This window comes from Plecotus auritus (genome assembly GCF_963455305.1).
Source record: "Plecotus auritus genome assembly, chromosome: 10".
NCBI lineage: Eukaryota > Metazoa > Chordata > Mammalia > Chiroptera > Vespertilionidae > Plecotus > Plecotus auritus.
In genome coordinates, this window is record NC_137785.1 from 4904929 (window position 1) to 4920196 (window position 15268).

The 15268-nt window shown below is 54.5% G+C and overlaps 2 protein-coding genes across 2 annotated transcripts; one reads left to right on the forward strand and one right to left on the reverse strand.

Moving 5' to 3' along the window:
* Positions 1 to 1373: 1373 nt before the first annotated feature.
* On the reverse strand, positions 1374 to 8252 carry LOC308235304 (leukocyte immunoglobulin-like receptor subfamily A member 6; the record flags this gene model as incomplete). Its single annotated transcript, XM_080644065.1, has 12 exons — positions 1374 to 1509; positions 2557 to 2675; positions 3673 to 3725; positions 3869 to 3999; positions 4080 to 4155; positions 4450 to 4557; positions 5842 to 5892; positions 6182 to 6484; positions 6743 to 7039; positions 7227 to 7517; positions 7664 to 7948; positions 8114 to 8252. 12 exons carry the CDS (start codon positions 8250 to 8252, stop codon positions 1374 to 1376), a joined length of 1989 nt encoding a protein of 662 aa, XP_080500191.1.
* Positions 8253 to 10343: 2091 nt separating this feature from the next.
* On the forward strand, positions 10344 to 14753 carry LOC308235305 (leukocyte immunoglobulin-like receptor subfamily A member 6; the record flags this gene model as incomplete). Its single annotated transcript, XM_080644066.1, has 6 exons — positions 10344 to 10377; positions 10956 to 11240; positions 11387 to 11689; positions 11910 to 12221; positions 12485 to 12787; positions 14608 to 14753. 6 exons carry the CDS (start codon positions 10344 to 10346, stop codon positions 14751 to 14753), a joined length of 1383 nt encoding a protein of 460 aa, XP_080500192.1.
* Between the last annotated feature and the right edge of the window lie 515 nt (positions 14754 to 15268).

The window sequence follows — 15268 nt, forward strand, 5'->3', positions numbered from 1 at the left end:
GAGGAAATTCTACAGAGAAAAAAAAACACCCAGACACCATTACAGACATAGGGACTCTCTGAGGGGGGAAGATAAGAGAAAGCGAGATGGAAACAGGTCACACTGGCGCTGTCCACATGCCAGGGCATTGGGTAGTGTCTCCAAGACAAGAGGGAAATATAGAAATGGACTGCACTGGTGAGGTTGTTTATGAAGATCATCCGCACCATGTATTTTATTTAATTTTAATTTTATTTTATTTTACAGAGAGGAAGGGAGAGGGATGGAGAGTTAGAAACATCGATGAGAGAGAAACATCGATCAGCTGCCTCCTGTACACCCCCTACTGGGGATGTGCCTGCAACCAAGGTACATGCCTTTGACCAGAATCGAACCTGGGACCTTTCAGTCCACAGGTCAATGCTCTATCCACTGAGCCAAACCAGTCAGGGCACGCACCATGTATTACAAGTGAATGACAAATATGCAATATTTGACCCAAAAAAAGTATGTAAACAATGATTAAACCCCAATATCCTGTGTCATCTGAGGAAGACAGGAAGTGTTGTGGGGTCCAGAGTGGGTGTGAGACATTATTTTAAATTTTTTTTCCTAGGTTTGTTTCTTATTCTGCCCACTTAGTTAATTTTTTAAAATATATTTTTATTGATTTCAGAGAAGAAGGAAGAGGGAGAGAGAGATAGAAACATCAATGATGAGAGAGAACCATGGATCAGCTGCCTCGTGCACACCTCCTACGGGGGATCGAGCCCACAACCCAGGCATGTGCCCTGACCAGAATTGAACCATCACCTCCTGGTTCATAGGCCAACACTCAACCACTGAGCCACACTGCCTGAGTTATTTAGTTATTGAATTCAGGTGAAGTCCTGTGAACTGAAGAGAAGACTCAACAACACCCATCTGGTCATGTGGTGATAAAAAGTAAATAACATGGTATCCCATAAAAATATATAGATGTTGTACCATAAAATTGCACATTCAAAACTGGTACAATTTATTAAACAAGGTTCACCACAATAAATGTAATTTTCTAAACAGAAATAACAGTGGAGGAGAGCATGGCGTGTTAGATGTGGGGACCCACACCTGCCATGTGGGATGGACCCTCAAGTCACAGGGGTGAGGAAAGAAGGGGGTTATCACAGAAAGTCAACCAAGACAGGGAGAGAAAATACACATTTAATGGAGGAAGAAGCTTGTACAGGGAGATCTCAGACATTTTTGTGCACCCAAACCATGTTGATTCTGCTAGAAAAATCAGCAGGTTGTTCTACAAACTCAGGGTCCCCACTTTTTCCCACCACATCCTGAGACCCTCAGATGGGATCCAAGATGCCCCCTCTCTGAACCGTGCATTGTTCCTTATCCGGTCACACCCTGGCAGCATTATGGGTCCTTCTCTGGCTGTTTCGAGCCTGAAATAGCAGCACCCCGAACACCACCAGGACCAAGCCAGCCACGCCCATCCGGATGGGTTTCCCATGGTGTAATCTTGGGGGTGGGAAACTAAGAATTGTGGGCAAAAAGGTCACAGAGGGCAGGGCAGACCAAAATCACCTGAGGACCCTGGTTGCCCACCCAGGGCACCCACCTCCCCTTGACACAACATGACCCTCTGGGCCCAGTCCCATTATGGAGGATCTTGCATATCCAGTCATCTAGGATTCAATGCAATCCTTTTTTCTAGTTTATTTTTTATTGTTGACAGTGCTACAGATGTTCTTTATGTCCCTCCACTTCTCCTTCAACCCAGCCCCCACCACAGGCCTTTAATTCTTGATATAACAGCTTAGAACATTGAATATTTAAGGCTTTTCCTTTGTCCAATATATTCATTCATGGTTTTCAATTTTCTTATTTCATAGGTCTGATATCTATATCTATATCTATATCTATATCTATATCTATATCTATATCTATATCTATAAATCTATATATATATATGAAAGCCTAAGTGACTGCTATGACCAAATGACCCAAATGACCTGACGACCAGCCAGTAGCTATGATGTGCACTGACCCAGACCTTGCTGCTGGGGCCCTGACAGCCCTGAACCTGGTTCACCCCCACCCTGGACCCAGACAGGAGGGAGGAGGGAGCCCAATTCCTCATGGAATTGGCCGTTGGTTAGCTTGCTGCTGGGGCCAACCTCCCGCAGTTCCTCCCCCCTGCCAGCAGGCCCCAACCCAATGGCCCCGATTGGTGGCCAGGCTGAGGGACCCCACCCATGCACGAATTCGTGCACTGGGCCTCTAGTTTACATTATAATTTAATTAAAAACATTCACTTCTGTTTTTGGTTCACACATTGATTACTAAGAAGTCTGTTGCTTTATTTGCAAAAGGTAGAGATGTAGGTTATCTTTGACTATAAACCTGGAGACTCGCAGAGACCCAAGGAGCTGTGGGTGGTCCCCGTCAGGTCTCCAGGCTGGGGTACTAGCCACATGCACATGGGGCAGCATTCTGGCTTTTCAGGGTATGTGCAGGCCCCCTTCCTGAAATGTGGGGTTTGGGTCCTTCCTGGGCTAGGGGACAGACAGAGCAACATACACAATGTGCTCATCTGGGGGCTCATCGGATGGGGAGAAACGGGTTGCAGTTGTCTTCTGATTGAGGGCCAAGAGGTTCAGCTGGGCGTAGGTCACATCCTGGAGGGCGTCAGGTGCAGCCTGCAGCAGGGGGAGAAAGATAGATGAAATGTGGTTGGGGTTGGGAAAAACCTGGATGTCTGGAGAGGACGGGACCCACCTGACTGTCCATCTGTCTGTCCTCTTCTGCTTGTCTGCCCTTTGTGTCCAGCAGTTCCTCTGACAGGGAGGAAGGAGAGGTGGCCATTCCCTGCCTGGGTCCTGGTCTTAAGCGGTTCATCTGGGCGTATATCACTCCCTGGAGGCCTTCATCCTGCCTGTTCTGCTGGAGACAGTGCCTCCTGTCATGTATCCACATGTTGCCAGAGAGATGACTTACACTTTAAATACACCAGGCCCCTCTCCTGGTGGAACCTGCAGGGACTTCCTGAGCCTTGGGGCCTCTGGATGCTTCTGTGGTTCAGACTCTCATCCTAACACGCTCTCTCTTGCTCACTGGGTTCCAGCCTCATAGCCCCTCCTCCTGAAGAAGCAGGCCCTGCCTCAGGACCTTTGCGCCCGCTCTTTCCCTGTCCCCCACCATGCCCTCTATCCCCTCCTCTTGCTTTATGTTCCTTCACAGCACTTTGCTCTCTGGGACACTGTCTGCTTGTTTGCATATTGTCTCCCTCGCCCACAGGTGAGCTTGAGGCGTGTGGAGACAGTGTGGCTCAGGGCTGCACCATGGCCCCTAAATGGAGCCGGGAAACAGTGCACCCGGTCACATCTGCTGGGTGAATGAATGAAGGGGTCCTGGGGACCTGTGGGTGAGTCACTTATTTCTGCCTCCACCTGAGACCTGGGGCTGCACAAGGTCAGACAGAGGACGAGGGGCCAGCAAAGGGGGCCCCGTAGGAGAGGCCATGAGGTCACAGGTAAACCAGGAGGCGTGAGTCACAGCAGGACGACCTGGGGGCCCAGAGGGGAGGTCAGTGTGGACGCTGCTGAGAAGCAGGTGAGGTGGGACAGGGAAGGGTCCATTGGATTAAACTGGGCAACAGAAGGTCCTTGGAGGCCTGGACAGGAGCAGGGGTCTCACCTGAGGGTCCAGCTCCATGCTCTCCCCAGGCTGCGTGTCCTTCACAGAAGCATCTGCTGGGGCAGAAAAGGGGGGGTGTCTCCTGGCAGGTCCCCAAGTTCTCAGGTCTGCAGACCCCGCCTGCTCACAGATGGACCACTAACCCAAGATGAGGTGAGGCACCAGGTCACACAGTGTGGGTCTCAGTACTTCTCACCCCGACCCCCAGCCTCCCAGCCTAACCCCCCTCCCCATCGCCTCCTGAAATCCCTGTGCCCCCTCCCCCGGGGCAGCTGTCTCTCCCTCTCACAAAGAGCCTCTTCTTGGGGGTCCACAGCTGGGCTGGAGCTGGGGGAGGAGACAGGAGTGTTAGGGGCAGAGCTGGGCCATGGGTGGTGGAGTTCTTGGGTCTTTGGGGCAGGAATTACCTGATCTGCAGGCCTCTGTCCTTGGCGTCTGGGTCCGTGGTCCCTGCAGGAGGTTGGACATGAGCCCCTCTCTGGGCTGGTCAAGAGGGACAGTGTCAGCCCTGGGAGGTTAGAGCCCCTCCCCCTGTGATTCCACAGGAAAGAAGGAAAACGTAACACACACGTGTGCATACGTTTCATATGTCATGAGATTCAAAACGATTAAAGGTTACCTTGTATGTGTGCTGACATTGTTTTCTTTCAAGATTGTCTGACTTGAGAATCTGGAGAAATCCTTTTCCCAGCTGACCTTCTCCATCTTTTTGGTTTCCTGTGGCAGGTGCTCTGAGCACCCCATTGTGTGACCCAGGTCACCCCATTCCCTACTCACCTGAGGTCCTGCCTTTGCTCTGACGTCGGTGTCGGAGGAGGAGGAAGAGGAGGAGGGAGAGCAGCAGGACAAGGGCCACTGACACCCCCATCATGCACCATTTCGGACCTAGGACATTAGTGACATCATAAATGAGCCAGTGATGCCAGTGAATGAGCACCTACTGTGTGCAAGGCACATGTTGGGGTCTGTCATTCATCTCCTCTTACCTCCCAGCAGTCATGCACCAAGGATTGCTGACCCCACCACCCACTTCACTGAGGCTCACAGAAGTTAATCACATGTCCCAGGTCACCCAGCCTGGACAGGACAGGGCTGGGACTGGAATGAGCCTCCTGGGATGAGGACTGTGGGTTCCCTGTGCTGTCCTCAAGTCCCCCCCCCCACCTCCCAGGGGGACACCAGCTTCGTGCTCTGGGCTCCTCCTCTGCAGCTGGGGCTGAGGGTCCTTCCTCATTACCCGCCCCCAGCACAGCAGGGACAGGGAGGGGCAGGGTGAGGGCTGGACTCTGGGTCTCTCCCTCATCTGTCCCCACCCTGCAGGCCCTGAAGCCCCCCTAGAAAATGGGGCTCTGCCTTCCTGAGCTCTGTGAGGCCCTTATGTCACCTCATCTCCCAGCAGCCTGTGAACAGGATGGGACCAGGGATGAGCAGACAGGAACCCCACATTCAGAGGGGAGAAGGGACTGCCCAGCCCCACAGCAGGAGCAGCAGAGCCTGGAGCTGAACCAGGGCTGATCCACACTGTTCCCTCCTCTGAGCTGAGCCTGAGCTGAGGGGGAGGACTGGATGCCCGGACCCTTGTCCTGCCAGTCCCTCCCTGTACAGTGTCACCGTCCCTGAGACAGAGGGGACAGGCCCCATAACATCACGTCCTGGGGGCTTCTCTGTGAGGCCCTCTCCCAGGAGGTCAGGGCCAGAACCGACAGGAAATCTAAGCTCTGGACATGGATTCTCTCCTTTTACACCTGGAGACACTGAGGCCCAGGCAGGGGAAGGGTGTGTCCAAGTGAGAGACTTCAGAGGGGCCTGAACCCCTTATAGCTCAGCCCCTGTACCCATCAGGCCCCCACCACCTCCCCACAGAGCCCCTCACTTATTTGTCTGTGGGCCTGACCCTGTGGGTTGGAGAGACCGATCCTCAGAGCCTCCTGGGTTCAGGATGGGGCAGGAGGGGTGGGGGCTGTCATCTCCCCACATGAACCCAGCTCCCCTCCCCCAGCCTGCGCCCCCACATCTCCCTCTGCCATGACCACCCCACCCATCACTGCCTCAGACCCTGGGACTCGCAGCTCCCCCGGGGACACAAGCCTATCCTTGATGATCTGGTTCACTCGATCCCCTGACAGACTCTCAGGACTTCCTGGGTGCGCAGAGCTCCCCGGGACTCACCAGCTGTGGAGGTGGGCCCTGTGGGTGGGGGGCTGGGGCCTCCAGAGGGTTCTAGAAATGAGGACAGGAAGAGGGTGAGAGGCTGGTGCAGACCCTGGAGTTGGAACCTCACTCAGAACCTCCTACATAGGTGCTGTGGCCCCTGAGACCCTCCCACTGCCCAGCTGACACCTTCTGGACACACATGAGGGGAAGGGAGTGGACAGGTGTGGGAGGGCCTCTGAGGGATAGACAAATTTGGAGTGATCATCCCTAGAGCCTCCCACTTCCTTTCAGCCCATAATTCTGGGGACAAGGCCCTGAGCTGACAGTTCAGCAGACAGCGTCATGGGCTCCTCACCTGAGATCAGGAGCTCCAGGGACTCACTGGGGTGTGACAGCAGGAAGGGGGAGGTGCTGTCAGAGCTGTAGCACCTGTAGGTGCCCCCGTGGGCTGAGGTCACAGGACTCATGGAGAACTCTGCCTGGTACCGCTGAGCTCGATGCTTTGATCTCAGACGCAGCGGGGGATCGGCTGCTCCCTCCTTGGACAGAAGGAAAGTGCCCTTCGGGCTCTGTGACTGACACAGCAGGGTCACGTTCTCTCCTGAGGCCACCCTGGGGCCTGGCTGCACCGAGAGGGAGGGTGTGTCAGACAGCTGTCCTAGAGAGAGGGAGTGAGGGTGAGGGCTGCCTGCCCACCATGTTCTGCCCTGAGAGTCACCAGGCCTCTCTCTGAGGACCCTCCTCTCTGTTTGTCTCTCTGAGTCTCCCCCCGCCCCCGCCACCTTCCTCTCACCCCCTGCCTCTCTCTGTCTCTCCCCCTCCCTGGACTCTGCACTGTGATCTGGCCTCACCATCTGAGACCCCAGCAGGGCCTGTGCAGAGAATGGGTCCCTGACTGAACCCACTGGCTCCTCACCTGCCACCAGGATGTCCAGGGGGTCGCTGGGGGCCGACCACTCAGAGGAGAGGTTGTATCCACCGTAGCATCTGTACCGGCCCCCGTGGGAGCTGCTCACAGTGTCCAGGGGGAAGTGGGCCTGAGAGTGCCCAGCCTGGGGCTGCAGGACAAGGCTCTGGGGGAGGTCCCGTCCCCCCTCCTTGTGCAGAGCGAATCTGTCATAGCCGACATCAGCGCAACACTGGAGGGTCAGGCTCTGTCCAGAGGCCACGATGGGGCCCTGCTGGCTCAGGAGGGAGGGCTTCCCAGACTCACCTGGGGAGACCAGACATGAATTATAGGGGTGGCTCCTATCTTAACCCCCTTCTCCTGACCTGGCCCCCAGGTCTCACCTTCTTTCTCTCTGTGTCTCTGGCCCAGTTACTCCTGGGCTCTCGTCCCAGCAAAGAGGCCAATAACCTGGTTGATACCTCCGTCTGAATGACACAACAATGGGACTCACCTGGGACCAGGAGCTCCAGGGCATCACTGGGGCTTGTGCACATATGAGGCCAGTTCCTGTAACAGCCATAGCATCTGAATGTCCCTCTGAGGCTGGGGGTCACAGGGCCCACACGGAACAGGGCCTGGGACTGTGGCTGTGAGTGCAGGGTCCAGAAGAACCTGTGATCTCCTTCCTTAGTCAGAATGAACCTGTCAAGTCCCTTCCCTGAGCCACATTGGAGGGTCACGCTCCCTCCTGAGGTCACGACAGGGCTGGGCAGGGCTGAGAGGCTGGGTTTGCCATAGGATCCTAGGGGGAAAAGTAGGAGGAATGTAGTACAGGTCACACCTCCCTCACGTCCCCCAGGGCTGTGCTGTGAGAGGGAGGCACCCTGAAAGCAAGACCCCCTTCCTGAGGGCAGAGCCTGAGACTGGGACCCCTGAGTATCCTCTCACCTGTCACCACCAGATCCAGGGGGTCACTGCGCTCTGACCAGCCAGCAGGGCTGTGATAGTAACAGTGATATATCCCTGCATTATGGTCTGTCATGTATGTGATGGAAAAGTTGGCCTTGTCCCCAGGATCCAGTGGCTCCTGTTTTAACCACAATATTGGGCTTCCCTCTTTATCCAGACGGTACTCCTCAGCCCCAGGGGAACCCTGACACCAGATGGTCACGGGGCTCCCCCAGGGGATCACAGGTCCTGGCTCAGCCCAGAGGGTGGGTTTGGGGAAGAGCCCTAAAATAAAACCAGAGGCTGTTTTACAAGGGCCTTCCCCACCCTCATCCCCCAGCTCAACCCAAGACCCTCTCATTTCACCACCTCATCCCAGCATCTCTGTGCTCCCTCCTGAGCCCCAGGGATGAAGGTAGAGGAGGGACATAGAGCCTAGGGAGGACTCACCTGCCTGCACTCCGGTCCTCTGGCCCAGACTCAGCCCTGGAAGAGAGTCCCCACCAGAGATTTGCACCCGGATGTCTGAGCTGATTCCCCTCCCATCAGGGCCCGTCCACTCGAGCTGCTTGAGCCTGAGGTTCCCCATGAACAAGGGGGTGCAGCCGCCCCTCCTGCTCCCCATCCCCGTGTCCACAACTGACCGAGGCAGAGAAGAGCAGAGAGGATGGACATCATGGTGTCTGTTCTGAGGGCTCCTGCTCTGCAGATGGAGGAGGCCTGGGCCTGAAGGACAGAGACGCACAGGATGTGGTGGGTCAGGAGCTGCTGCCACTCTTCTGGTTTCCTTCACATGTGGGCCCACAGCAAGTGGGTGGCCCTGCCCTGGGTGGCTCTGGGTTTCCCCAGGATGAGCGCTCAGGGGGAGTCCAGGCCTCTGGAGACAAGCTCAGCTCTGAGGTCTCATCTGTCTCCCAGGACTTTGTCTGGTCTGAACTTCTGCTCCGAGAGGGCAGGCCCCTGTTCTCGGTCAGAGGCAACCCCTGGCCGGCTGGCTCTAAAGAGGGCAATCACGTACCTTCTGAGCCACCACAAGTGGAATTTACTTTCTGTCTTGGTCTCGTCCATAAACAAATATTTATCTCCTTCTACCTGCCAGGTATTTGTCCAGGTACCAGAAATACATCCATGATCCAGGAGACATGCCTGTATTTTTAGAGCTCAGACAGGTAGACTAGGACATTCTAAGGCTAATGTGTGAATTAATTACTTACAAAAAGGAAATTTAAAAAGAACTGTATGAGAACAGCTGGGACCATGTGAAGACTGTGTTTGAAGGATTGGCTGTGTGAGTAGGTGGAGACCTAAGAGGTGGATGAGAACATGGTAGAGAGGAAAGAACATTCTAGACACCCCTGGACACATACAGACAGACTGTCTGAAAGGGAGTGAGGGAGAGGGAGGTGGTTGCTCTTCGTGGGTGTGGTGATTGCCACACAAGGGCATTGATGAGGTGTTTATCACAAACGGAACATATGAGAAACAAACTATTTGTTCAGATCGTCTTATAAAATCATGTGTCATGTATTACAAATGAACTGGAGGAGTACAATGTCCTTTATAATAAAGAGGTAATATGCAAATTGACCATCACTCCAACACACAAGATGGCCACCCCCATGTAGACACAAGATGGCTGCCACAAGATGGCCAGCAGGGGAGGGCAGTTGTGGGTGATCAGGCCAGAAAGAGAGGGCAGTTGGGAGGGACCAGGCCTGCAGGGGAGGGCAGTTAGGGGTGAACTGGCCTGCAGAGGAGGACAGTTGGGGGGGACCAAAGCCTGCAGTGGAGGGCAGTTGGGCAGAACCAGGCCTGCAAGGGAGGTTAGTTGGGAGTGACCAGGCCAGCAGGGGAAAGCAGTTAGGGGTGATAAGGCCAGCCAGGGAGGGCAGTTAGGGGTGACTGGACTGGCAGGGAGGGCAGTTAGAGGCAACCAGGCCTGCAGGGGAGAACAGTTAGGAGTGACCAGGCCTGCAGAGGAGGGCAATTGAAGGCAACCAGGCCGGCAGGGGGAGGGCAGTTAGGGGTGACCAGCCTGGCAAGGGAGGGCAGTTGGGGGAACCGCGCCAGCAGGGGTGGACAGTTAGGGGCAACCAGGTTAGCAGGGGAGGGCAGTTAGGGGCAATTGGGCCAGCAGGGAAGCAGTTAGGCATCGATCAGGCTGGCAGAGGAGTGGTTAGGGGGTGATCAGGCTGTCAGGCATAAGCAGTTAGGGGCAATCAGGCAGGCAGGCAGGCAGGCAAGCAGTTGAGAGCCAGCAGTCCTGAATTGTGAGAGGGATCCCAGATTGGAGAGGGTGCAGGCTGGGCTGAGGGGCACACACACAACTGTCATGCATGAATTTCATGCACCGGGCCTCTAGTTTGTAAATAAAACACCAACAAGGTGGGAGGGGGTGAGCCTGGGGAGCTTTGCAACATGCATCTGAACATGAGACCCTGAGGATCAGGTGAGACCTCAGACACTGCTGAGCTGCGTCCTGAAACCTGGACTCCCCATGAGCCTTTCACCTGGGGAGATGCAGAGCCAGGAGCAGGGTCGTTCCCTCCCCAGGCTGTGGGTCCACAGCTGTGAAAACCCTGAAGGGCAGCAGCTCCTGACTCACCACATCCTGTGCGTCTTTGTCCTTCAGGCCCAGGCTGCCTCAATCTGCAGAGCGGGAGCCCTCAGAGCAGACACCATGACGTCCATCCTCTCTGCTCTTCTCTGCCTCGGTCAGTTGTGGACACGGAGAGGGGGAGCAGGAGGGGTGGCTGCACCCCCTTGTTCATGGGGAACCTCAGGCTCAGGCAGCTCCAGTGGACGGAGCCCTGATGGGAAGGGAATCAGCTCAGACATCCGGGTGCAAATCTCTGATGGGGAGTCTATTCCAGGGCTGAGTCTGGACCAGAGGACCGGAGTGCAGGCAGGTGAGTCCTCCCCAGGCTCCATGTCCCTCCTCTTCCCTCACCCCTGGGCCCAGGAGGGAGCACAGAGATGCTGGGATGAGGTGATAAAATGAGAAGATTTGGGGTTGAGCTGGGGCAGTGGTCAGCAAACTCATTAGTCCACAGAGCCAAATATCAACAGTACAATGATTGAAATTTCTTTTGAGAGCCAAATTTTTTAAACTTAAACTTCTTCTAATGCCCCTTCTTCAAAATAGACTTGCCCAGGCTGTGGTATTTTGTGGAAGAGCCACACTCAAGGGGCCAAAGAGCCGCATGTGGCTCACGAGCCGCAGTTTGCCGACCACGGAGCTGGGGGTGAGGGTGGGAAGGGCTTTGTAATGCAGCCTCTGGTTTCCTTCCAGGGACCCTCCCCAAACACATCATCTGGGCTGAGCCAGGCCCTGTGATCCCTTATGGGAGCCCTGTGACCATCTGGTGTCAGGGGACCCGAGGGTTTAAAGTGTACCACCTGTATAAAGAGGGAAGTCCAGCAGCCTGGTACAAACATAAGCCACTGGAGCCCGGGGAAAAGGCCAAGTGGTCCATCACACACATGACAGAGCATGATGCAGGGATATTTCACTGTTATTATCACAGCCCCACTGGCGTGTCAGAGCGCAGTGATAACCTGGAGCTGGTGGTGACAGGTGAGAGGACACTCAGGGGTCTCAGCTTCAGGCTCTGCCCTCAGGAAGGGGGTCTGCTCTCAGGGTGTCTCCCTCTCACAGCCCAGCCCTGGGGGACATGAGGGAGGTGTGAGCCCCATTTAACATGCTGCCTCCTCCTCTCCTAGGAGCCTACAGCAAACCCAGCCTCTCAGCCCTGCCCAGCCCTGTCGTGACCTCAGGAGGGAACGTGACCCTCCAGTGTGACTCAGGGCAGGGATTTGGCAGGTTTATTCTGACTAAGGAAGGAGATCACACCCTCTGGTGGACCCTGGACTCACAGCCACAGCCCAGTGGGCAGTCCCAGGCCCTGTTCCCTGTGGGCCCCGTGACCCCCATTCACAGGTGGAGGTTCAGATGCTATGGCTGCTACAGGGACAGGCCTCAGGTGTGCTCACACCCCAGTGACGCCCTGGAGCTCCTGGTCCCGGGTGAGTCCCATTATTGTCCCATCCATGGACTGAGGCACCAACCAGGTTATTGGGGTCTTTACTCTGTGGGGAGCCCCATGTGAGAGGGTGGGGTGAGGGGAACACAAGGGCTACTGGGCCAGAGACACAGACAGAGAGACACAATGAGACCTGGGGGTCAGGCAAGAAGAAGGGGGTTATGGGAAGAGCAGCCCCTGTAATTCACGTCTGGTCTCCCCAGGTGAGTCTGGGAAGCCCTCCCTCCTGAGCCAGCAGGGCCCCATCGTGGCCTCTGGACAGAGCCTGACCCTCCAGTGTCGCTCTGATGTCGGCTATGACAGATTCGCTCTGCACAAGGAGGGGGGTCGGGACCTCCCCCAGAGCCTTGTCCTGCAGCCCCAGGCTGGGCTCTCTCAGGCCCACTTCCCCCTGGACACTGTGAGCAGCTCCTACAGGGGCCGGTACAGATGCTACGGTGGATACAACCTCTACTCTGAGTGGTCGGCCCCCAGCGACCCCCTGGACATCCTGGTGGCAGGTGAGGAGCCAGTGGGTTCAGTCACGGTATTAAAATCTATACTACCCCGATGGAGAGCCCCAGTAGTGATTGCTTGGACAAGTACTCTTGGGTCCTCAGAGTGGGAGAAAGGGAGAGAGAGAGAGAGAGAGAGAGAGAGAGAGGAGTGGGAGGGCAGTGGGGTGACTCAAGAAACAGAGACAGAGAGGAGGGTTCTTAGAGAGAGGCCTGGTGACTCTCAGGTCAGAACAAGCTGAGCCGGCAGCCCTCACCCTATCTCCTTCCCTCCCTCTCTCTAGGACACCTGCCAGACAGACCCTCCCTCTTGGTGCAGCCAGGCCCCAGGGTGGCCTCAGGGGAGAATGTAACCCTGCTTTGTCAGTCACAGAGGCCGAGGGACACATTCCTTCTGTCCAAGGAGGGGGCAGCCGATCCCCCCCTGATTCTGAGATCAGAGCACCGAGCTGGGCAGTTCCAGGCAGAGTTCTCCATGAGTCCTGTGACCTCAGCCCACGGGGGCACCTACAGGTGCTACAGCTCAAACAGCACCTCCCCCTTCCTGCTGTCACTCCCCAGTGAGTCCCTGGAGCTCCTGGTTGCAGGTGAGGGGTCCTTGACCCACTCTTTTCTATGCTCAGGTACGTTAGGGCCCCGTACCCAGCAAAGTCTGAGACAGTAATAAATGAGGGAACCCTGTGGACTCCAACAACCAATAGTTTCCAGAGCCATTGACTCTAGCCCCTCATTCATGGATTCCTGCTCCCCAGGTTTTGAATAAGTGGGATCTCTCAGCTGTAGCAAAGTAAGATGATGAAGTCTTGTATTTAAAACAACAAAAGAACAGTCAACAATTTCTTTATGGAGACCACCTTTCTCATTAACGTAGGGGCCCAAACCAAGTCTGGTCCTATGAAACTCAGAGCAGGTTCTGAATTCACAGCTCACAGGCAGGCTAGTAACAATCCAACGAGGATCCCAGGGAACCTGGCAGAGAAAAGACAGGCTCATGGAGGGACGGTGTAAAAGTCATCGTCTGAGAAGTGGGGCATCTGAGAGCACAGGGCCCAGGAGGAAGGCTCCTGCCTCCCCAGGTCCTCACTCACACCCTCGTGTCCTGATTCTCAGGAGCAGCTGACACCCTCAGCCCATCACCAAATAGGTCAGACCCCAAGATCAGTGAGTGGGAGACATCCTCAGATATGGGGTTGGGTAGAGAAAGCATGTCAAAATCAAAGGCTAACAAGGTTTAAGTGTATGTGGCCGCAAAAAAACAAAGGCTTCCATTTTCATAGAAATGTAGGTTTATGTTGATAGAGACATGTTGAATACAAAGGGCTGAAATAAATGAGTCACTGTTAACATAAACTAATGGAACATTTTAATGAAAATTAATATTTTTCTTTTTTAAAATATATTTTATTGGTTTTTTATAGAGAGGAAGGGAGAGGGATAGAGAGTTAGAAACATCGATGAGAGAGAAACATCGACCAGCTGCCTCCTGCACACCCCCTACTGGGTATGTGCCCGCAACCAAGGTACATGCCCTTGACTGGAATTTAACCTGCGACCCTTCAGTCCGCAGGCCGATGCTCTATCCACTGAGCCAAACCAGTTAGGGCTAATATTTTTTCTTGAACATGAACTTACCAGACACTGGATAACTGCACAAATTAATCAGCATAAGGCAAATGAACCTATTTTTCTTGTTCTCCAAAAGCAAAATATTTCCTGTTGCACACACCCAACAAGTCAGTCCAAGACTAATGACATGGCCATCGGCTGCTAAAATATTCGCTGCTGGCATTAGTGGAGAGAAATGGTGTTCCTGCGTGTAAGGCACCTAAGGGAAATGAATGCAATAGGATTATAGTCATCAGTCATTATCGAACATTGTAGTTCGTTATTAACAATCTATAGGAATAAAAGGGTAATATGCAAATGGTCAGGATGTCCTCATGCATAACAAGGGATCAGCTGGAAGCTGCCAGCACAGCAGGCATGGGTGGGTGGGGGATGGGGGTGGGGTATGGGGGAGGCCTCTCCACGCCTGCCCCAGGGGTCCACAGGCCTCCACCAGCTCCGGCCTACCTCTTTGGGGTGATGCTATCATGGGGCTCCTGCACTGTGACAGAGCACAGGCCAGGCTGGGGGACCCCCCGCGCGCCAAGTGCACAAATTATGTGCACCAGGCCACTAGTTATGTGTAACAGGATATTGTAAAAATTAAGTTAAGAAATTTTTATTAAAATCTTCCTTACATACCATTATATTGGCTGGGCCACAAGAATATTCGTGTGGGCCGCATGTGGCCCACAGGCTGTGAGTTTGCCATGCTTGGGGTAGAGGGTCATGTCCAGTCAAGGGGAAGTGGGTGTGCTGGGTGGACATCCAGGATCCTGATCTCTCTGACCTCTTTGTCCACAACTCCCTGCTTCCCACCCCCAAGACTACACCGTGGGGAATCTCATCCGGATGGGCGGGGCTGGCTTGGTCCTGGTGGTCCTCGGGGTGCTGCTATTTGAGGCTCGACACAACCAGAGAAGGACCCACAATGAAGACAGAGGATGAACACAGAGGGGACGGTGCACCATTCAGAAAGGGGGAGCCTTGGAGCCCATCTGATGATCCCAGGAGGTGCTGAAAGACGGGGCCATAGTTGGGCATATTGCTGAGAATGTCCAGCGGAATAAACATGGTTTGTGTGCAGGAAATGTCTGTGTGTTCCCTGTACAGGGCTCTTCCACCCTTAAATGTTTATTTTGTCTCTCTGTCTTAACCCCTTTTCTTTCTTATCCCTGGACTTGAGGGTCCATCCCACACGGCTGGTGTGGGTCCCCACATCGAACACCTCATGCTCTCCATTCTTACGCAATAACTTGTTCTTTATTTCTAATCGCCACATTCCCAGGTGAACGTTATGGATTCATCATTGCTTCCGCACACAGAGGTTAACCTGGGTTATTCCATAACTGAATAAATGGGCTAACTCGGATATGAGCCTGGGAATTAAAAATCCAACCGGATGCCCAAACCCTCTCTGGACCCACAATCCTTCCTCTCCTCACCAGACGCCACCAGTGTCA